The sequence below is a fragment of the Camarhynchus parvulus genome, chromosome 2, assembly GCF_901933205.1.
Source record: "Camarhynchus parvulus chromosome 2, STF_HiC, whole genome shotgun sequence".
Taxonomy (NCBI): Eukaryota; Metazoa; Chordata; class Aves; order Passeriformes; family Thraupidae; genus Camarhynchus; species Camarhynchus parvulus.
Window position 1 is genome coordinate 16733437 of NC_044572.1, and position 24156 is coordinate 16757592.

The 24156-nt window shown below is 40.2% G+C and overlaps 1 protein-coding gene across 8 annotated transcripts in view; it reads left to right on the forward strand.

The window, feature by feature from the left end:
- ABI1 (abl interactor 1) overlaps positions 1 to 24156 on the forward strand; it is a 76221-nt gene that overhangs the window by 48249 nt on the left and 3816 nt on the right. The window contains exons 4-10 of one of the 8 annotated variants that reach the window (XM_030943672.1): positions 9231 to 9245; positions 9970 to 10070; positions 13220 to 13360; positions 15379 to 15479; positions 16396 to 16470; positions 18057 to 18233; positions 21045 to 21131. In XM_030943672.1, the coding sequence (XP_030799532.1) occupies positions 9231 to 9245; positions 9970 to 10070; positions 13220 to 13360; positions 15379 to 15479; positions 16396 to 16470; positions 18057 to 18233; positions 21045 to 21131 (697 nt within the window). The remainder of the gene's footprint in view (positions 1 to 9230; positions 9246 to 9969; positions 10071 to 13219; positions 13361 to 15378; positions 15480 to 16395; positions 16471 to 18056; positions 18234 to 21044; positions 21132 to 24156) is intronic. The other 7 variants (XM_030943668.1, XM_030943667.1, XM_030943666.1 and 4 more) reach the window with 7 other exon arrangements.

A 24156-nucleotide genomic window follows, 5' to 3' on the forward strand; every position in this document is an offset into this window, starting at 1 on the left:
ATGTCTTACTTCCATTGGATAGCCTCGCTTTCCTTTTCTCTAAATAAAAACCTTAGTAAGATAATGTCTACCTCTCTTGAAATGGTTGTAGTTAGAATGAATTAATATAATACCATTTGCTCCCTGGTTATCTCTTTGTAAAAAATACTTTTGTATCCCTCCAGACCAGGTGTTCAAGGTATATTCAGTTTGCAACAGTCTTCTCTTGGATGGCATTTATTCAAAACCTGTGTATCCTCAAAGGATAGCGCATCCCTTGGTGTGCTCTGGTCAGTGATTTGTGCAGCTGTATCAGCCCATCATGTACCCTTTGATTCGCTGAGCTTGAGGAACAGATCTTTGGAATGACTTGGCACAGCAGAGACCAGAGTACCACCTGCTTCATAGTAGCCCTCCAGATGTCCACAGGAGTCTTAATTCCAACACAAGTTAGAAAGCAGTTCTATGCCATGACATCTGTAGACTATGAATTAATGTAGTGACTTTAGACTACCCGATTTTTTTTGTTTATAGGTGAACCTGTATTAAACCTGTAGCTCAGGTTTGTTTTCCAGTAATAAATTAAGCCACTCTCGATGAATAAGTCTTGTGTAGAGGCCTGACACAGACAGAAATGTTCTGAATTGCTATAAAATAGAAACACTGCAGTCAGAAAAACTGATGATTTTTCAGTACAGCCTGCATTTGAGGAGAATGTTCTACGAATAGAGAGTACAGAAATTCAATGTCAGGTTATTGGTTTCTGCATTTAAGCGCTGCTCCAGGGATCAAGTGCTGTAGAAGACTTTAAAAGTCAAATAATTACTGTTAGTCTCTGAAATTGATGCTTTGCTGAACTACTTCTGTTAATGCAGACTCAAAACAGGTTGCTTGATCCATGAAGGCTGAGGTTATTAAGGGTTAACTGTTGCATCTTCCAATATCAGTATTTGCTTTTTGGAGTACTACTGTCTTTATTAACGTGACCCTCTTTTTTTAGTGGGTGCTGTTTACTCATTTCTAGGTAGTTCTTATGGAATGATTTTGGTAAAGGGTTTTTTTGAATGTTAGTGGTTTATTCTATATTGAAAGCTTGGTCTTTTCAGAGGTAAAAAAGCCTCTAATAATAACCAAATTGCCAACTCAATGACAAGACTGCTGCAAATTATATCTTTATATTGTTTCTTTGAGTGACTTGCCTAAGTCTGTTTTACACCTGTCAAAGGCATGAAACAGTTGGTATTTTCCATGTAGACTTGTTACACAAATAAAATAAACTGCCAGCCAGACCTCAGGTATGTAGTTCAAGGTGGCTGCCATGTGTTAGAGACACTGTTGAAAAGAGTGTGCTGAGTTAATGACAAATTAAATGTTTTAGCTGTCTTATTACTTGGATTCCAAGAGTGTGACACACATCGAGGTTCTGACGGAAGTAGCTTACTTAGTCACATAGGTGTAGGCAGTGATGTTACCAGAAAATCAAACCAAAACAACTTCAGAAGCTGGACCAAGTCCTGTTGGAAGTCAGCACAAATGAAAGATGATGCTGAGAATCTGAGTTGCCTCTTGAATCTGCAGTTAGGGGAGAACATACAATAAACTGAATTACAAACTTGTCTCGTCCAGAGTGGTCTTAAAAGATGCTTCAGTCTCTGTTAAGTCTTATTTTCTTGGGCAAAGATTTCACCCCAAATTGGACAGCAGCATGTCCAATAAGGCCTTGGAAAGCATGTTTTTCTAGAGAAAAAGAAGTTTGAGGTCTGCTTAGAACAGTTGTCAGTTTGACTAACTTGCAGATCCTTGAATGTTTTCTGTTATACCAACTGTCAATCAGATACAGCACAACTCATATATTGGCATTTAGGTATAAAAATTATACAACACTTTGAAATCTGTAGACGACAATTTATTGCTGTTAGTGGGACTCTCTTCTGGTGTAGGATTTGATAAAGAAACATAAAGGAAAAATACAAGGAGGAGAAAACAAGGATATTGGATTCAACTGGATTATACCCTGTCTCTGCTTTTACGTATTTAAATATTGATCCTAGGAAAAATGTTGTTTGAATATGCAGTATATTTTATAAGGTGATCCTGAATTGTTTCATATGGAAAGTGTAGATAAAAATGTCTCACAGAGTTAAATAATGAAATTAGGGAGGTATGTCATCCTCAGGGTAAATGCTGTCTTCACCATATGTCTTCCATCTGAGCCAATGCAAAACCACCTCGTGTGTATACTCACACTTCATTTTCTTTGTTTGTCTCTGCTTGTTGTGGCTGTGTGGAAAGGATGCAGAAGCAGATGCATGTGCTTGGGGCATGGAGAAGGGCTCTGCATGCCCCCCTGTGTCTCCCATGCATGCAGCAATTTCTGTGGGGGCAGGTGAGGGTGGAGGTGGCAGTGGTGGGAAGGCAGCTGCTCTCCATAGCAGTTTCCTCACTGATGGGAGACACGTCCTTGGAAGGCAGTGCTGTTTCCTCCTCCAGCACGATCTTGGTTGAAAAGCTTTTGTGGAGCATCCTAGGATCACAGGTGCTTTCTCTTTCAGCCTGAAACCTCCATGGCAGCCCCAAAGTGCCCCAGCTGTTGCACTCCCTGCCCCTTCCCTTTGCAGGGACAGATACAGACAATGTCTCCAAAAATTGCTATTTTTTTCCCTAATATATGTCCCTATGAAGCTGAGGCTGGCATCAGTCCAAATCTGGAGGGCTTGTAAAGTTGGTTTGCTAGCAAGAAGGCTTTCCTTTGCAATACAAATATATGGTGATGGCTCCAAGAAACACACAGGGAGGCATTTTTGCTGGTCTGTTAAATGGTTGCTCAGCTGTCACCCTCAGGCATAGGGGATTGTAGCTAAAGTAATTCTTTGTAAACAAGAGTAAGTGTTTTTATGTACCTTCCTGTGTAGAGTTTGGTTTAAAATTATTAGGCAGAGGCTACTTTAACATTTCCTTCCTCCTTTTCTCCTTTTTTTTTTTTGTGAAAGGAAAGAAAAAAATACTGTGCCAGCAAATAAATAGGTCAAACACAATTACTCATACAGAAAATCCTTAGTTTAAGAGCGGTGAGAAGGAAGAAGCTTTGGAAGCTGCCTTAAAAACCTTAAATTTCCACTTAAAAACCAAATTCAAATTGGCCTTTGAATTTATAATAATCTTCTTTTTGAATAGAAGGCAGGTAGAATTGCAGCAGTTTGTAAAATGGCAGCTAAGTAGGAAATTGAAGTGATGATGCCTTATGGTTAAAGGCAGATAAAATGTTGAGTGCATGCCTAATTGAAATGCCCAACAGCTGTAATTGGATCAAGTTTATTTTGTGGAACTAATAGTTCTTCAAAACCAAACTTCAATTGTATATGAAGATTGATCCCTTTTCAGTTTTATTTTTAAGGGAAAAAATTGTAATTTTGTCACTATAAAGAAATTTTCATTTGGCACATGAAAGCTGTAAGAAGCTTTTGTGCCCAGAAAGTTAAACAGGAGTTAAGCAGTCAGAAATCTTTCTCAAGCAAATGGAAGTGGGAAGGACTCCCTTAAAGTAGGGATTGGGTCAGAACTTGATAAACACTAAGCTTAGAGAAGGGAGTCTTGCTCTTACCCTTCTCAGCATGTCCTGCTTGTCTGCAGTCCATGCTTATATCTGTGTCAGTGCAAAACGAAAATGCAGATGAGATGCTGATGGGAGGGTGAAAGGCTACCTAATCAAGCTTACTTACCCTTTAGGATAAGACTTTTTATGTGTAGCTGCTGGAATATTAAATTTTAAATAATTCACCCTAATAAAACCCAAGTGAGATAGAGATTCTGAGCTGGAGCTGCTGCTGCCTTTGTCCCCTTCCCAGCCTCTGTCAGACATTCACGCTTCAAAGGATGTCATGTTGCCAATTTCATTAATGTCACATCATCCCTCTGGGGTCAGGCCAAACAGTAAATATTGCTGTAGGGTAAAGAATGCTTCTCTGGGGGAAAAAGGAACTTCCTGTTGCCAACTCTAATGACTCTGTTGTGAGTGTTAATACTGTGTGCTTTCCATAGGGCACTTGCTACTGGAAAGTCAGAAGCGTGCCCAGTGTCATCTGACATAATGTAGGTTTCAAGCCTTTCAGCTTGCAAAAGAAATGCAACACTTTGAAGTCTCTTTATTTTCTAATTTTTTTTATGCTAGTCTTACTTTATTGTAGTTAGATTCAATGTCACCAACTCAACTGAAAAGTCGAACTATTTAAAAGCAGGAATCCATGTATCTTTCTCTGAACAAGACTAGGGAGTGCTGAGAGAGCAACGTTCAGTTTGTCTATCATCCACAACAGGTTTTTGTATGCTAATGCTTTTTAATTGGAAAGTTAAATGAAAAAAAAAAAAAAAAAAAAAGAGAGAGAGAGAAGCAATACTGATGAACTACATCTGGTTTCCATTAACAGAAGACTGATGACTCGGTTGCAAATATTAGCAGCACAGGTTAAATTTCCCTGAAGACAAACTTACCTACATATTCAATTTTTAAAGAAATATTAATTTGAAAACTACCTTTCCTGAAAATAGTCTGCTTTACTATAGACTATAAGGAAATATAGGCATTCTGATAAGAAAATTGAGACAGAGGCATAATTTCTTTAAAACTGCACCAGACTAGTGTGGCAGAAGTGTTTTATCCTGAGTATCTGACACCCATATACAATCTGCTTGCTGAACATCTTTGATTACATATTCTACCAAACTCTGTATCTTGATTTCTGTAAGGAAACCATGTTCTAGGCTTGGTGCTTTACTTTATCATTTCCTCAATCCTTACCTCACATACAAGGACCTTTCCAGCTTCTGTTTTTCTTGCTCTGTGTCACCATGTCATATTTCAGAACTGCCTCACCAATGAGAGAAGAGGCAATCTTGTGCAGAATTGCCTAGCTGCACACATATAATAGCATTTCAAAAGATCTTTTGGCCAGCTACCTTTCTGTAGGGGCATTCTCCCATGACTCATAAAGGAAGTACCTTTTTAAGTAAAAGGGAAGTTGACTAAAGAGTCAAGAGTGACCAAGTGGGGTTTTTTCTGTGACAACTGTGATTACTGGTCAAAGATAACCTGTCTTAGGCTGAATATTGCTTTTACAAACCCCATGTATAAAAGTTTCAAGTTTGCCAGATACTTACTGTTAATGGAGATCAAACTGGCATACTTTGAACCCTTGTTTCCATTGAAGAGCATTTATATTGAGTGGTCTTTAATGACCTCTTTCAGTCATCCTACATATAGCAAGATATAGAGTGAAATTGGCTCTTTAAATTCAGGAGTCAGAGAAATAATGAGCGAATACAGCAGGGGAAGCACAACCTGCATAGAGATTTGAAGTTTCTGCGCTCTGAAATTGGGGAGTTCATAGCTGAAATGTGCAGGAGAAACTTGCTGAATATCAGCATGATAAGGATTTTGCTTCTGTGTGCAGGTGGTCTTTTGTGTCCTTACAGATAAATTTGCTCACATAAGTGAGCAAATTTGCAGTCATCCCTACCCCTAGTTTTCCAAGCACAGTTTATAGCTCAAATGATAGATTTATAGTTCCCTGAATCATGACTAATGTTCCCCCATGACTTGTTACTTGGCATGAAAACTATTAAAAACAGTTAGATGGCTGCCTCCTGAGGCCAGCCCGTGGAGTCCCTTGATGTCTTGACATCCTCTGACTATGAGTGTGTACTTTTGATTTCCTCACACTCTTTTCATGCCAATCTTGGTCTTGTCCCTTTGACCTCAGGTACAGCAATCTGCAGTACTGCCTTTGGCAGCAGGTCTTTTTGTACTCTTCAGACTACCAGATCTGAGTATGCTGGAACTGCCAAAAGAGTTGCCTTAAGCAAATAAGTCTCTTGGTACTAGCAAATAAGTCTCTAGGTACTAGCAGTCATTACTTGCCCTTGCAAACCCACAGCTGAAGTTCTGAAGTCCAGGTGCTTTGGATTCCTGGCATGAGTTACAGGAACAGGCTCAATTTTGGCTTTGATAAATGCCTTGCATGGCTGTTGCAAACACCTGTTCTGCCTGTTGCTTTAATTGCTTTGCTCCTTTCCAGCCCATTGCTGGCTCTCAGTCCTAGGCCAGCCTGCTCTCCCATGCTGTCCTAACCCTATGGATGTGTCACTGCTCTAGCTGTAACATTTTGGAAATGAGCAGCATTGACTCTTATTTCTCGAACCTGAGGTTGTGGTTTCTTTCTCCTAGTTTTGTGACAGCCCTTAAAGCTTTATACAGGACAGCCACATGCTTGTTGGGTTTTCCCTGGAAAGACAAGATTTTTCTGCTTGCTTCCTTAAAACATCATCTGCTATATCATTGCAAGAAACCCCAACCAGTACTGCTGCCTGTCCTGTTTCCTTTCTGGGAACATCCTGGTCTGTCTAGTTCTCACCCTCAGCATCACAAGCATCCCCAGCAAGCCTACAGACTGTTTTTGTTCTGATGTGTGTCATCCAGGATGCTGGTATTGGGTTGAGAACTGTCTCCTGTGTGTGCAGTAATACAAGTAGCAGGAGAAGGGAATCATGCTCCTCACAGCTTCTGCTGGAGTTCTCAGCAATGCTCTTCATTTAACTAAGCTTTTTTCATTTTACACCTCCTGTCTCTTATTTTATACCCTCTCAGAACAGTCTCTTCTCTCTTCAAGCTGTGAACTGTGTGCATGCTACCACTTCTCCTCCTCATGCCCTGCATGTCCCTCCTTCTTGGCTCTGACCTTCCTGGTACTGATCAGGCACTTGGTGATGGTTGTGTTCTCCTAACAGGCTGTCAGGCCTAGAGGCATTTGTAGAGAGATGTTTGCATATACATAAAGCACATATCTGCCACTCCTTTAGGTTTTCTGCTGCCTTTTTTCACCTTCTTCTTCAAATCACACTGAATCTAGACCCTGCTGCATAAACTGTTCTTGATTCCAGGCAGGTTTTTAATTGCTTGGAAAGCATCACATTTGGTTTTCAGACCAGGAAATGCAGCAATGTTGACCTAATAAGCTCAGCCAATAAGTTAAAAAAAAAGTCTCCTCCTAATTAATTAGCTTGTTAACCATGATTAGATAGCCATATGGTTCATATTGCTTTGGTTCATTTGCTTTCCCCCCTTACTTAGGTCTTTTGGATCAGGAGTTGCTTTCCCATGTGAATCCCAGTTCCTTTTGTGTTGTGGCCTTCTGTTTTCCTGCTTGTATGACTCTTGTTTATATTGACAACAACAGAGAGGAGATCTACAGACCTTTTTTCATATAGAAAGCAGTATGACAACAGTTTCTAATTCTTCTGAACAATCATGTGTGTATCTGTCTGTATAGTGTTTAACTGCTAGCAAAAGAGATGAAGCTCACCTGCTGTAGTCCTAGGGACAGGAATAAAGGTCAAGAGCTGTTGGACTTCAGATAAATGTTTGGTGAACTTAGCAGTAGAAAGGTTTGAAATAAGAAGAAGATGAAGTGAATCATTGCTACATGTTGATATTCATACTGTCACTGCAGTGGAGACAGAATTTAACAGGGATTAGGAGGGGGAGGGAAGGTACTGACCATAAATGCTGAGTGACACTGCACAAGGGAAGGAAAGGAAGGAAGCTTTTTCCTTTTTTTTTGAGGCAGGCAAATTTAGTACTAGTGGCTGGATAAGAAACCGTGCCACCCTTCCTTTTAAGCTTTCAAAAAAGTTTCTAGCTGTGTCTGCTGGGGAAGGACAGAACCAAGAGTTTCATTTTTTTGGCCTCCTTTAACAAATTCCTTGTATTATGCCATTGCTGTTGGCAACTGGTGAAGTAAGGGGAAGGGTCACATATTCCTGTGAGAAGAGAAAGCAAATTTCATTACTAAAAGCCTGTTTTAAAAATACACTACTTGGGAGAGTACTCTGGCATCTTGGGAACTGAATCTGCATGTTTATCCATGAAATGAGTATGTGGGGTCAGAAGTGGTTTAAATGCCTGTGAATTCTGCTGATGAACTTTTGCCCAGGCTAGGAGTAAATGGATTGACCTTCAAATTTACTTACCAGAGCTAGACTTTTTAATCTGAATTTTGGAACAGGATTTATGTTCCTATTCTTGTAATATGAATAATTTAAGGGCAGTGGCTTTCAACCTCATTTGATTGGTAAACCAAACTTTTTAAGCTGTAAGCAAGCTGTTTTTCATTGGTTTTGCAGACCCTGTCAGAAGTCTCAAATGCACGTTTGCTGTATTGCATGTTTTAATTACTTTGTTTTACTGAGTTAATGGATGCCTTTACACTAGTCTGTGTTTCTTGGAGGAGGAGGAGAAGATGCAAACTCACAGTTTGAAATGCTCTGCCTGTGAAGGCTTGTTCTGGAAGTAACAATTTAATTCCAAACAACCTCAAAAAAACCATTGAGGTAGTTTTGGTTTGGGTATTTTTATTTACTTTTTTTTTTAATTGGTGAAATTAACCCTTTCAAAAATATGACTGCCTATCCCCCTGACCCTTGCTCCCATGACCCCCTTGCTTCCCCCAAAAATGAGAGAACTTCAGTTTATTTAAAATGTTACATTTTCCTCATGAGGCCAAGTTTTGATGGTTTTCCCCCCTGCAATCATGAAGGCTGTTAAAATGATACAGTGGAGTCATATAATGACTTGATTCTAAGAGGTAAAATTTCAGAATAACAATCATTATATCCCTGCCAAAACAGTTTTGAGCAGCCAGCGTTGTGCTGGCTTGAATCAGATTTCAATCAATAAACCAGAGGTGAAAGGCGCTGCTGCTCATCCTGTTTAAAAATTCCCTTTTCTTTATTTACCATTCAATGCAGCAGCTAGGATTTCTTGAAAACATGTGGAGGTTAAGTGTAAAAGCAACAGGCCTGTCAATTCTTTGCATATTGCTGAAACTGTGGTTTTGTGAACGAATTCTTAAGTGCATATTGCCATTGAAATAGCACTGATGTGGTTTTGGACTTGAATGGTCAGCAGAGGGCTTTTCAACTCTTTACTGCCCATGAGGAACCTGGCAGACATATCTGGCAAAGCTTAGCTAAACTTAATTTTGACACAAGTGCTTTTCCTGTGGTCACTTCGTCAGACACTGAATTTTCAATAACTGACACAGCAGAATCTCTCTTAGTGTACTGGGATGAGCTAAGTATCAGTAGACACAAATGATTTCTTTAAAATGTAATTATCTTAGTTTAACCTGTCATATCAGTTGTGATGGATCTGCCATTAATTTCTACCTTTTTCCCCCCCTTTTTTTGCCAACGTTAAGTGGCTAAAAGCCAAGGTAAGAAGTGTTATTTCTCCTTTGACCCACAGTGCCTCATGTGACTGATAGTAGAGGCTGCAGAGCCATTAAAACTGAAAACTAGTGCTCTCTTACACTCTCTTCTGCTTTCCATAGGATACCTAGATTAAACACGCTATACTTTTTTTTTCATTTACAGCATTTAGCGTGTCAATATATCTGCGATACATTGACATCTGCATTTATACATAGATACATTAATTTCTCTAACACATATAGTGCTTTGCTCTGAATTCAGTAGATGCCTTGATTCCCTTCACTTACATTTTTTGCAGGAGACTTCCCAGACAACCTGAATGACTCTGCTAGTCATATAGCAGGGGCAGACTGAGAAATTGTGGGCTATACTGGCTGTATTTTACAGTCAGTGTTAAAGTTTGATTTAAATTATTAACATCCCAATGACAATGAATACAAATGTGGCTTCCCTTTAAGGAAAAAAATGATAGAAGACATTTGTGCATGAACTTGTCAATTGCCTACCTTTCTGATGTCTGTTGTTAATTAATAGTGAAAATAACATTAAGCTTGTGTTTAGACTCTTTGTATTTACTGGTGTCTGTCTCGTGTGTAGCTGAAAACTTGTTGTTTGACAGCTGTCTGGGAATTCTCACTTCATATTCTTACACTTAAAAAAAAAAAAAGCTGTCAGTAATAGAGCTGCTCTGTTATAAAAATAAAATCATGTTTTCCCTTATTTCAGCATGGAAATAACCAGCCTGCAAGAACTGGCACCTTGTCAAGAACAAATCCGCCTACACAAAAACCACCAAGTCCTCCCATGTCAGGCCGGGGAACTCTGGGGTAAGAATGGACTGGCTGGTCCCTCCTGTGTAATAGAAATTTTTAATTGTGCCAGTGTTGGTGTTTCTTAAATTCATGGATAGATGGAAATTCTGGTTGCCTTTAGCAAAAAAAAAAAAAACTCACAATATCCCTTTCTGTATGAACTCCTTCAGCTGCATTGACTCTTGTTTTCAGGATGACTGCAAGAATTTTTTTTCACAGGGAAGGATTTAATATGGATATAGGTAAATGAGGAGGCTGTTGTTATTCCTGACTTTTGGGAAGAAATCCTTAGTGACAGAAACAAATCCTAAAGTTTTAGCTTCAGTGGGGGAAGGACTTTATGAGTAAAGTTCTTGTCTACTCATTTCTTAATATTAGAAGAGCTATGAAGTGCCTGTTTGTGCTGTAGTTGTTGCATTATCTAAGCAAAATTTATGGCATTGTGGCAACATTGATTCTTGCTGGCTTGTGCATTTTCATTTTTATACTTAAATGAGGAAGGATTTTGCTATTCCCAAGTCCCACCGTGAGCAGAGTTCCCTGTATCTGTTTTGCTGCTGTGGCCTGTGGGGAGTGAAATCTGCTTATCTTGGTATGCCAGCAAGTAGTTGTTGCTAGAGACCAAAACTTTAATACTGGAGAAGCTCAGTGCACGTGCCGTATGGTTTTGTCCAACTGTGCAAGATCTTCCAAAAGACATCCTAAATGACCTTCTACTTGTTTCTCTACTTGTTTGTCACACTCAGCCCTCTCCTTATACTGTGGGGGACTGAGGCACTGTAAAGCTGGCTAGCATAGTTGTGGTGGCTCCAGGTATTTTGTCTCAGAGAGGCAGGATGCTGGAAAAATGAGGAGTACTGAGATGGAGCAGGGTGGAGATCAGGAGCAATGATCAAGGAAAATTAGAAGCAGCAACTCTTTTTGTTGAGGACTGAGTGATTTTTAATCCCTATTTGATGCTATGGTGGTAGTGTTTGCTGCATACTCCACAGAGAAATTAACCTAGAGGTTTCCTCAGCATGTTTTCTGAAAATTCCCGTTGCTCAAGGGCATGAAATCAGTATTCCAATTGTGTCTCTTATCCCAGCTGAGAGAGTTGTTTATCAGTTCTGGGAACCTGGGTAGCACTTTCATGTCCTCTTGGATGCTTGCTAGTGAAACAGAAGCGTTGATGTACTGGTGAGCTGCCTCTCTCAATACTCCCCCCTGAACAAGCCAGAGCTGTTTGGTTGCCTTGGCTGATGCCTGATAAGGATTAATCAGCTGAATGTCATTTCCAGATGAGCTTGACAAGCGGCAGCAGTTGGCTGAGGGGGAGGAATAATGTGGGTTTGTAAGAGAGATTTCTATCTGCCCTTCTTGTTCAGGAAGTACAGTTCTTGTCTTGAGCAGCCGTGTTCTGCCAAGGCATGAAATATCACAGGCATGACTTACCCTAATTTATGCAGAAAAAAATCGCTGGAAACCGCAAGGATGCTACTCTGCTCCCTTTGATCCAGAAAACGGAGATAAGTATATAAAACCAGAATGAGCAACATTGGTCTTAAAGTAGGTGCTGCCTGTTGTGCAGCTTGTCCCTCCAGGGCAGGACTATCTAAAGGGAGTCCTGCATGGAAATCAGCAGAGTGAAAAGCAGAAGGGGATGAAGTAAGCAGGAGTCTCTTCACAGGACCAGAGAGAGATTGTGGAAATCATTGGGTGCTCTGGTTTGAACTACCATGGAAGAATAAGCGAATTGCTGGAACTGGATGTGGTGGGAGTAGTTGGAAATCATTCCTTGAGGGTTCTGGAGCAAAGCAAGGTTCTGGGCTCCCTGTAGCTCTCCCTGGTGGCAAGGGCTCCCAGCATCACCCTGAAACATTGGAGGACAGTGAGGTGGGGAATTCTGAGCAGTCTTCTATCTGTAACAGTTCTTTGTCTTCCATCTATAACAATTTATTATTAAAATCTCTTAAAGAAAAAAGTGGAAATACTGTAACTGTTTCCAGATACTGTGGTGTTTGTAAATTAGCTTGTCTATATGAAGAAGTCTAGATGATTTTAATATGCAGGGTGTCACCACCTATAGATCTGCCAAAAGAGATCAGTTGTCGAAAAAAGAAGAAATTTTGTATTCTGGTTGTAAGTAGTAGAGATCTAAGGACTACCAAATAAAAATGATAAGCAGAGAATACTGTTACTGTGCTTCCAACTGAAATAACCTTGAAAAGTAAGTTTAGTACTGTTGCTTTTCACAGTGTAGAGAGAAAGTCAGTAAGTTTCTTAAAATACCAGGAAGCTGTATAACTTAGCAACTCTGTTATAACCAGTAATTTAACAAATTATTAAATGCCAACAGTTCGGTCTTTTTGTTTTTGCTTAGCTCTGGTGCATTGCCAAATTCTGTATTTTGCAATGGACCTGTCAGTTACTGCTGAGAACTGAAGAGCTCTGCGATTCAGTGCAATAAATGCGCTGTTCTTATGGCAGTAATGGGTCTGGTAAATACATCTCAAAAGATCTGTGTTATATTTCTGACTTGATGCAGCCTGCTCAGTTGGAGTTCTCTGGGCTTCTCTTCCTTGGGCCACAAAATGGAGACAGTGAAGGTTATCTATGAGGCACTTTCAGATCTGTTTATGTGAGATGAGGTGCTTGATTACTGTGTGAAGCAGTGCTCCTAGGAGAAGCACTGGTGATTGCAAATGTCACTTGTTCTGTGAATCTTGATTCAGCCTTGCTGATGTCTTAATGAGATGAATACCTTTAGCCAAGAATACTTTTGGAAAGGATTCTGATGGGAAGGGAAGGGGGGGAGGGAAGAAGAGATTGGTACAACGGAAATTTGTCACGTGCTGACGGTTTACCCAGAGTGTTGTGAGATGTAGCTATTGTGTGTTAGGTTGCTCAAATAATGTATTTCAGGTGGTTAGTTTAGTTAGGCTTTTTGACCAGTCTGTGTGCTGTAGGCCAACTTGTATGGATCTATGTAAGAGTACTTTGGGCTGTTGAGTGTGACCTGTCTACCCTGCCCGTTGGAATTTTAATATGTCACAGTGTGGGTCACTGCCATGATCTTTCACAAAAAATTTAGAAAACAAATGGATTTACAACTTCACTTATTTATCCTTCTAATCTACTGTTTCTTTATCTTTCTGTCTTCAAATCTTTTTTGTCTTGACCAGACGAAATACTCCTTACAAAACCCTGGAGCCAGTCAAACCGCCAACAGTCCCGAATGATTACATGACCAGCCCTGCCAGGCTGGGCAGTCAGCACAGTCCAGGCAGGACAGCTTCCTTGAACCAGAGACCACGAACACACAGGTAGGCTGTTTGCCACAGTAACTCTCTTCTGCCTGGCCAGCCAATGCTTACTAAAGTCACAGAAAAGCCTTGAAGCTTTATGCCTCTTGGCTTTTTGTTGGAAGGCAAAAAGGTGAGTTATTCTACCACTGCATCAGCAGAGCTTTACTGCATAGCTGACTTCCCTAACATGAAGTGCCTTCATATTCAATATTCTGAGTGTAGCTTTTTAAAACTTGTTATTTTCTTCTTGAATTGCAAGGCTAAACGTTTCTCTGTGTCTCTTGAGCGAGTTCATTTTTTTTCAATTTGATTTTTATCACAGGCTTCAAACTGCAGGGGAAAAAACAGATTAAAGAATTCAATGTATTTAAAAGGTTAGCTTGTATTTTAGAGAGCTTCTTTCTTAATATTTTTCTTATTTTAAAAACTCCCAGTAGGTAGCTAAACATGGTAGGTCACTAACAGGGACTGACATGAGAGAGTATTTTAGATACAGTTGGTGATATGAAATACTGTTAGACTTAAATAACTTCTAAATGTCGCTGCATGAGGATCTCGTTAGTCTGTTTAGCTGGCTACTGTGAATGCTCCTCACTCCCATCTCACAAGATCTTCTTTTATGTAGGCTGCAGTTAGAAATTCAGCTGCAACCATGGTGACAGGATCAAGGTCTTCAGCAGACAGAACACTAATTTTGAAGGAATTATCTTGGCTTCCATTTCAGATCACCGATTTTCTTTTTTGTAATGTTATTTTCTAAAGAGATATATTTGAATGGTTTGCACTTGACTCTTGACTGATTTATAGCTATCCAGGAGTGGTAAATAAACTAGAACTTCACTGAGTACTCTTAATTAATATGGATGAACTAAAATGAATTTTTGCTTCAAGACATCTTATGTGCTTAGTTTCCTTTACATTATCCATTTAACGCATATAAATTCAAAAGTTAAACTAAGGAGTGCTCTTAGATACAAATAAGGATAGATTCTGCCTGAATTTTGATTCTTTTTCATTTCCTTCTAAGAAAATAAATGTTACAGCCTCTGAAGGCATGTCTAGAAATGTTACCTAATAGTTTACTATGTAGTTTACTGTGTTTTGCATTGCTGGCCTCTGATTTGCATATCATATAACATTAGTTAGACAAATTTTGAGCTGGCTGTACTGTTAGCTTTCAGACCATCTTAGAAACAAACTTATACATAAAAGGTGTGTGTATGGGTAGTGGGGACTATTAGATACATAGAAAATTAAGCACACCATGCCCCACACTCCACCCCAGGTGGTTTATCATATCCATTCTCAGTTGAAAACTTAGCAATCTAAAGTTCTGCTCTGAGTAGAGGAAATGTTCCTTCAGCTGACAGCATAATTAATCCTAAATAATTATTTAGAGTTTAGCCATGAAGTCGTCCAGCCTCAGCATACTACTTTCAATTATTACAAGGCCCCTGCAATTGTTACTCCATTGCCTAGAACTTGCATGGTTGATTACCTTTTAATTTCTTGAAGCATTTAATTGCACATTTTACTAATAATGATGTTTATCAGCTTAGCTAATTCCATTTATTAGGAATGTAATGCATCCAGACTTGATTATCTGTATGCAATTGTAGGTAAAGACAGAGACATTTAATAGGGAGTTTTTCAACAGTCTGTAATTGAGCTAGGCTAGAAGAGCTCACACAAGAAGTGTGGCTGTTGACATGCTTTTGTAGGAGATGCTCATACTTGTGTTTTTCTTGTGCAGTGGTGTTGTCACCTTATTGTAAATCTTCCATACCTTCTGGATGATTTCTCATGGGCAGTTCCTCACAGCACTGACTCCTTCTTTGCAGCACAGCCAGCAAACTCCATCTTTCTCCTCACCCAGCTAACCCACTCTTTTGTAGCACTTGTCTTCTTATTGGACACAACTGTGGCCTATTTAAGGGCAGGCCTGTTCCTAATATTTGGTGATTAGTGCGGCTTCAACTCCTCAGGTGTGAGATTACCTTCTGTACTATTTTCTTACATTCTATCCTTCCACACAGTGGCAGCAGTGGAGGAAGTGGCAGCCGGGAGAACAGTGGCAGCAGCAGTATTGGCATTCCCATTGCCGTGCCTACCCCGTCACCGCCGACCATCGGGCCAGGTATGTGGGACCCCTCCCTGCTGGCTGCAGGCTGCCAGCTGCTTCCTGTGACTAAACATGATGGGGTACAAACTGTCCTGAAGTACAGTCCTACTCAGGAAATCACTTATGAGTGCTGAGTGATGTCTAAAAGTTTTAATTCTTTACCAAGAGTAGTTGCAGGACACTCAGTTACTGAATAATGGATAGTTAAAATACCTTTGCTGGTCCATGTTTTTACAAGGCAATCAAGAGTGTGGAAGAGGAGTAAGAAACAAATGTATCCTTTTAAAGCTTAATTGTAATTTTAAATGTGTATACAATTTGGCATTTCTGGATGCCCTGAGAGCAGCAGCAACTATGTACATGTTTAATGGGAAATACTGGCTTCTGAAATACTCTGCTAACTTTGCCATCTTTGAGGAAAGAACCATGAGCGATCTCTCAGTGTTGGAGGCACACTCCCTTGAGTTTAACAATAATGAATGGTGAGATTGAGTAGGGTCCTTCTTTACTATTATTATCTTAGTAACAAACCAGCCCAGTCACTTACTTTGTGTTTTGCAAGCCCATAAGACATAAGAAAATAGTGGAGTTTTGGTATAATTTTGCTATTGCAGAGATTTCTCTTTTTCTTGCATGACAAGTCTTCACTTCCTTATATACATAAGTGGACTTTACTTTTCCAGGACCTTTTCTGGTCCTGCAGTGGTATAAATAGGCATGAAATCTTACTATCATCTGGCATCCCATAAAAGTAAATGAGAATAAAGATTGGCATGTACAGAGCCCTGGATAGGATCAGGGTCTGAATTAGTATTAGTTAATAGAAGTTGAATTTTTATATTTGTTTGGGAAGCCTATCGAGTGCCTGTACTTTCTTTTTTTTTAACTTTTAATAATATGGCCTAATTAGGAATATAAACTATTTTATTAGCTCACATTTCTGTTCCTCCTGGAGCCCCGCCAGCACCACCACTGCCTCCACCTCTCCCGATGGGCAGTCTGATAGGTGAGACTTGACAATGCTGAAGTGATTGCAGACATGCTGCATAATCAATAATCACCTCTTCCTAATGAACTCAGTGAGGGTGTTTTTTCTTCTGTAGTGGGACCTACGTGATTTTATTACAGAAATCAGTTCTGGGATTTTTTTGGTTTTTTTTCCAACAAATCTAATCTCCACTAATTTTCCATGGTTAAAGCCTCTGAAGCTAAATGCACTAGGTATGGAAAAAAGGCTGCTAGTTGCTTGAAATCTGCTCCCAATTAAGCTAAGATCCAATTAATTTGATCTATAAGATCTCAGAATCTGCTTGAATATTGCTATTAGGCTGTGTAACTCCTGCAGCAGAAACTAAGTGCCAGCAGTTGCACTCTAGAAATGGTAGTTTATGTGTAGGGTGATGTGTGTGTTCTATTCTGTGGGCACAAAGTGACTGGAAAGCACAAGTGTCTGTCACAGTAGCTTGGCTTTGATTCCATAATGCTGCAGGCAGGTGTCAAACTGGAAGACTTGAGGATATGAACTAGCAGTTCTTGAGAAATTGCTTCAAGCACTACATGTAGCAGTTAGGGTGGGATCTAAAAGTAGTACTTTTCAAAATAGACAGGAAAAAATACCCCACCCTTTCCTGTCACAGGCTGATGACAAGGATAATTGATTGAGTTATGAAACTAGCTTTGGAGGCTTTGACCCACGTAACCCTTTGCACTCTCCCTTACTGAAGTGTTAAGTGAAAATGACTTTGGATAGCATCACAGGACTGCAAACTTCTGTCTGCTTGCTGTTTGTGTCTTATATAATTATATGATGTATGTATATAAAAGCACAAAACACTTTATTGCAAACTAGTTTTTGCATTTAAGAATTGTGTCAATTCATGCAACTACAATATGTGAGATTCATTAGTTTGCAAGGTGTGATTTTCTTTCTGTCAGAGGTTAATCTGAAAGAACTTAAACTGTTTTGTTAACCTTGAAGTGTGTGCAGCCAGTAGGTGGAAGGTAAATATGGGTGTTTATCATGAAGAACGAATGACATCCTTGTCAGCTGGAATTGGTGATTCTGATTTGTTAGTACAAATTCCATCAATATAAAAGCACAACCAGCAAATATGATTGATAAATGTGCCAAATGTCTGAAGCTCATGACATTTGTTTCACTGTTTTGTTAGTGTTGTTTTATATTAGATTGGAGGCACGTTCAGCTTTGCAATCGAAATAATCTGTTTTGAGTAGAATGTGGATTTTTTTTCTGTGTGCTTTTTAATAAAGGGTATTATTGCATGTAGTATAATTGAGATACACTTAAGAGTTGGATTCACTTCTCCAGTCCAATCCAGTCTCTCAAAGTACTCTCAGCATTTCTCAATGCCCTTTATATGAGTGTTGGTTTATGTTCTGTGTGTTTTTTCTCATTATTGATTGTAATGGGGATGTTTGTTTTTCTGTTAATTGCCTGTTACTGATCTAAATTATTGGAGAACTGTAATCAAGTATTTTCCACGTTCTGGACTTTTTCTGTTTTCTGCATTCTATCCCAAGTAATGCTCTGCTTAAGTCTTTTCCTTGGTTCCTCTGGCTAATGCTTTTCAGCTGCTCCTGGTTCAGCTCCTGGTTCCCAGTATGGCACAATGACCAGGCAAATCTCACGACACAACTCTACCACTTCTTCAGCATCTTCTGGTGGATACAGACGGAATCCTTCTGTGACTGCCCCATTCTCTGCTCAACCTCATGTTAATGGCGGGCCTCTTTATTCTCAAAATTCAAGTAAGCTGCTGAGCTCTGAAATCACAAACTGTTTTGAGCAAAATGATTGTAAAAGCATGCATGGCATTTTAATCCATTTATGAAAAGCATCAATGAGATTACTACTTTCTTTCCTGAAATAGAAGGAAAAACAAACAAGAAAAACCGTATTGAAATTGCACAGTGATTGCACTATGTGCAATGATACTGTTTTCCCCCCTGACTTGTTTGCTGTTATTCATGACAAGAAATTATTAGGATTGCCTGTCTAATTATAGGCACAATATACGTGGCATTTCAGGTGTGCTTGGAGAACATAAACTAAACCCAGGGTTAGTTTTTTTGTTGGAGACCTGGTGTGGCTGTAGTACACCCCCCACTATTTGGATAGTGGCAAAAAAATACTGTCTGAACACAATGTTCATGGTCCTGTCACACAGTTCCTCGCTGTCTCTGTGTCTTTCTTAAATGCTTTCCTGATTCCAAGTTTCTCCTTTGTTCTTATCTTTAAGCTTGACTTGTAAAGAGCTCAGTCTCTCTCTTTTAGCAGACAACTTCTCTGTGCTTTCACACTAGTAGGAGCATCTGCAGGAGGTGAGGGAGGGGATGGATGCCATGGGCAGGTTTTAGTCAGCAGCCTCCTGCCTTAGGGTTCACTGCAGAAAGATCTGCAAAATAAGGATCTTTGGCTGCTGGTAGGAAGCTCTATCAGGAAACTTCTTCCTTGCCATTTCCATAATTTTTGATCAAGTACGCATCGAGGAGTGGTAGTTGTATAATGTTTTTTTTCTTGGTAGTGTTCAGAATGCCAAGTCTTTAAACTTCAGAGGAATATTTCTTATGAAAAGAAATGTTGATGTTTGGGTTCAAGATCTCTTTAGACCAGTGTTTGCTGTTGTGTACTTACTCTTAAGAAAAGAATGCTTTTAAAATACTTGAGACACCGAAGTGAAGAGTTTTCTGTGTAGTTTAGAAGTATTACATTTGTCAGAAAGTATTTTTATATGCAGACACAGTATCTATCTTTTCTTTTTTTCCAAACCTGATTTTCCTCCTACTCTTGCTCACCCATACTGGCATTTCATTTTCCTCCACATTCTCATTCCTCCAAATTAATTCACCATAACAACAGAAACTCCCTCCTGCCTGAACAGTTGAGTTCCATTAAATAAACAGGATTTTACTTCTGGGAATAGTTCAGTTGTCTTAAATGCTGTGCACACCACTTTTTCTGAATGTTTACATTTGTCCAAAGCAATTTTTTGCTCAAATGCAGGTGCTGTTTCTTAATCTAGCCTCTCTGGTGTTTTCAAAATACTGATGGTCAGCATTTTTTAAACAGTATTTTGATGGGTGTGTTTTGCTACTTGAAACTGTTTTCCTCTGTTTCTGTAACTGGTGATTATTTTTTTAGTGCTACTGTCTTGACATTGAACCCAGGTCCCATGTTGCCTTAAGATTTTACTTTTCATGCTAACAAATGCTCTGGTTTTTCTTAGATGTTTACTTCAATTTTGTGAGACACTGTTTGTTCTCCTGTTTTTATCAATCATTTATCCCATACAGTTTATTTGATTATTGGTTTTGTAATGAACTAAATGCTTCATTTTAATTCATCAAACATTAATCTTAGTTAAAGCTTTATTTAAAACTGTTGCTTACTTGGAAGAACAGAACCTCTTTCAAATTTGGTTCCAACTGGATTTATTACCATGCTGAATTCCCACCTTCACAGGAATTTCTCTGCTCCAGTGCAAGAGAAATTCCACTGAGAAGGGACACTGTATAAGCAAATGAGTTGATGTTTTGTTGAGTTTCTGGGTGAAGTTTTGTTTTATGCTTTATATTCCCTGCACTGAAGGGGGAGATGTCCTGCCAGAGCTGATAGTTTGAGTGGCTTGCCCTACTGCTCCCATTCCCTACCTGTGCAGGGAGCAGTTGAACACTGGGGCTGTCAGCCCAGAGTCTCTGAGCACAGGTGAGGTCATAGGTTTCATTACTCACCAGGCAGGCACATAGTTCGCAGAAGATGAGCTTGCAAGGGCTTCCTGGGGAGCTCTGCACGCTCCTGTAGCCACTCAGAGCTGTTGAAGCCTTTCCCAGCCTTTTAAGTTGCTGGGTGCCCTCTCACCGCTGAAGACTTCATAAAGCTCCACTCTGCTCTAGACCCATCTGGTTTTTTTTTCTACCAGCAAGCAACAAGGTCTCTTTTTTTGAGGAAAAAATGCAGTAAGCTAGCTGACTGCCCCTGTCCCAGCAGAGCCCAGTGGTGGGAGGTGCTCTCTGTGTGAATGTGGAGTATTGGTGCTGGAACATTGTGCATTGCAAAAGTTGTCTTTGCTCTGTGTCAGTGCTGCTTTGCTGCACTTGATGCAGTGCTCCACTTTGATTTTAGAGAGGGAGTCCAGAATCCTGCAAAACATCACCTCTACTTCTAGTAGCTCACTTTGAAAAAGAACTGCTAAATTGAGTAATGCTTATTTAGCAAGAAAACAAAAGCTCAATTTTGTGCTCCCCAGGTGAGCACACAAAATGTGTGACAGAGCAGGAACCTTCGCATGAACCCTGTGAGCTTCCAGCCACACAGCCTGCACTTCATTCAGCTGTTCCCTGGCTGAACACGGGCATGCTTTGCTTTTGATCCTCCATTGGCTAACCACGAATTCAGCCTTGTTGGAAACACAAGCTTGAAGAAGGTTCTTGTGTGTGTGTGTTCTTGTTCTTTACATACTTTGTTTTGTGGTCCTCGTTACTGACGGCTGCTTTTGTTTGTTCCCTTTTTTTTTCTTTGTCCATTTGACTTTCCCGATATGGTGTGTGTGTTGCTACCAGTTTCTATTGCTCCACCCCTTCCCCCTATGCCTCAGTTGACTCCACAGATACCTCTCACAGGCTTCGTGGCCAGGGTGCAGGAAAACAGTAAGTTTGGACAAGCTGAGCTGTTAAAGGGTAGAGCCTACTCTCTTCTAGCATGCATGGCTGGCAAGTCAGACTCTATTTTGTTTCCTTTTCCAGAAGCTAATACCATCTTGCATTCTAGTGTCAATATGCTATTGGAGCTGAAGGGCACACTCTTCAATATTTTATAACACGTGCATGATTATTACTCACCCATTTAAGTCCTGAACTGCAAATTTATTACAGAAGTACAGTGTGAAATGTGGCATATGTTTGGTGTGAATATAAAATTGTATTTTAATTGAAAATACTAATTTCATGTTGAATCACCCTGCCTTTTTCAGTAGGGTTAATTGATTAGTTTTTATTAGAGAGGCTTCTGTAGGCTGTCAGAACATGTAATGTGTAACCATTGATTCCAATACTGTAGCATTTTTCAGCAAGCTGTATAGTCAATTGAAGACATGCAGTCTTAAGATCTAATGTATTACAAAGGAGCTTGTAAGGCATCTCTCCTCTCAGCAGCCTTTCATTCTCCATTTCTTTGTCTTCTCTTGTTTCCCTGCTGAGCTTCTAGCAGCATAGCTCTGCTTGTTAGGTTTGTGAGAGGTGCTCTCTAGCTGTGCTGTGTTTATACAGGTAACTCTGCTTTTACCATTACTGCTTGATTCCCTTCAGGTGAGTGTTACTGTCTCAAGTGCTAGTGCAGGTGTAAAGTCATGTTCCTGATCTGGAGATATCCTTTTCAGTTGGAGTTTGTTGCAGTTCTGTAAACAACTGATTAAATGTGATTTAGATAGAGTATAAACTAAAAAATGCTTTTAAAGTGTTTGGGAACCATTTTGAGATTTGCTGGGATCTCGGGGGCTACTACTACACAGTTGGCCATATAGCTGCAGCATCCATTTAGGGACCCCAGGTCTGAGTAGTGTTGCTGTTCTGCTTTCCATTAGAGCTTTTAAATTGTCGTGTTCTGAGCGTTCCCCATGAGATCAGAGACGTCTCTCTGGTTCTCTTTCGAAAAGAAGGTATTTTGGTGCTATGCTAGGTAAACAGTAAGAATCACGTTGATGTAGAATAGAGTGCCACAAAATTGTGTTGAAAACCTTTCCAAAATAGTAAGTGTAGAGGTAAACCTGCTGAAGATGAAGATTACAGAATATCTTCACTTGCAGATAAACTTGAGAAAATTGACACGTGCTTCTGAATTGTTCTGGGTATTGTCCTCCTGGAGACAACACAGCCCTTGGGAGAGCGGAGGTGAAGGGACAGACTGACTTGTGCGTGCAACAGCAGAATGCAAGCTGACTTGTGGATGAGATTGCAGCAAAACAGCTGAAGCTTAAAATCTGGTCATAGGAATTGTTCTTTATTTTATTTCTTTTAATAGTCCCTTGGGTTGGAAAGTTCTATAATGAGTATGGCTTGGAGCTGCTGCCTCGTTCCGGAGGCAGGGTGCGTGTGGCAGCCTGTGCATACGCTCAGCAGAACTGGCTGTAGAGGCTGCTCTTGGGTTTTGGCATTGTGTGCTGGACTTTCATCAGTCTTGTTTTCTCAGGAAGTCTCTGGTGTTAGGGAGACATGGGTAGACTTGTCTTTTCCTTATCATAGAGATCTGCAGGTTTGGAAAGCAGACTGCTTGTGGGCTTCTTTCAGAGGACAAGGACATAGAGGACTTAGAGACTATGCAATGCCTCTTCTTTTTTTCCTGTGTTCAAACTGTGAGCATCTCCTCCAGAGAGGTTTTCCAGTGTGTCTGGTGCTCAGGGACAGCTGATTTAAAGTTGCTGTACTGTCACACCCAGTCCTTTCACAAGGAATCTGCTGGTCCCCATTTCAAGAGCAAGGATGGGAATGCATACAGGAGAAGATCTCAGTTTGGAGCTATAAAAATACTTGTCCTTTTACCCTTTCTCATTTAGAGTGGCTTTTTGCATGCGTTATTTCCCTCCCTTAGGAGAAGTGATGCTGTCCTAGAATCTGGCTCAGTTTAGAACCAGAAGTCTAGGTTAAGGTCCAGGAGGTGAGAGGATACTTCAGTGGGGTGGCACTTGTCTAATTTTCTATTCCATTCGCTCCCTTTCTTTAAATGCCAAGTTGAATTGTTTTAAATGTTTCTCATAAAGCTTGCAGTTCCTGCACTGCATCTCAGTTAGAGTATGTCTTGGTGCTTTCACACTTGCATTTCCTGCTCTCTTTCCTTTTCAAATATGCAGCTTCATTGTTGAATAAATGTAACTTTTTTTTTGCATTTAAAATTTTTAAAAAAATTTTCTAAGGTAAGGATTTCTCAGGATCTCAAACAATTGTTGTTTCAACTCTGTTTTTTTTTCCCTGGCTGCAGACAGAAACTAAGGGGAGAAATACATTTGTGGAAGATGTGCTAAACTGCAGCACAAAACCAGTCCATTCATAAACAGTGTTGTCATGTGTCTGTGGTGGATTAATGAAGCCTGTCTGTGAGTGCTATTCAGTAACGGGCAGGACGCAGCATTCACTTCGCCAAAGACTTTGTTAGTCTGTCTCCAAGTGACACAAATGGGCTTCTGTGTGGGAGAGGAATCACTAATAAATACAGTGGCAGCCAGTCTTACTGATGCAGAGAGCTGTGGGGTGTTCAGCTCAGCTGGTCAAGTTGAAGAGGAGCTGGGCTTGCAGGTGAAGAATTGGCCCTTCAAGGGAAGGGAGTGGGCTGGATGCCTGGGCTGAGGCAGTCCCTGCCCCAGCAGTTCCTGCCCCTTTTGCCCCTGGCAGCAGGTGCCAGACCTGTCCCAGTGCAGCCAGTCTGACCCAGAGGACATGGGAGCTGTGCCCAAGTCCCTCATCAGGGATGTGAGGCTGAAGAGCAAAGGTTAAGTCACCACTAGAGTAGTGACCAGCCAAAAGTAAAAAGTGTTTAAGCAAACAAAAACCCTATTTCTAATCTCCAGTGCCATTGTAACTATCAGTAGTTAAAGCTTCATTCAGTGTAGTGTTGGTCTTTCTCTGTTGCTTGGCTTTCTTTTCAGAATTTGTGTGCTGGAGCTGCACATTCTGAGGCCTGATG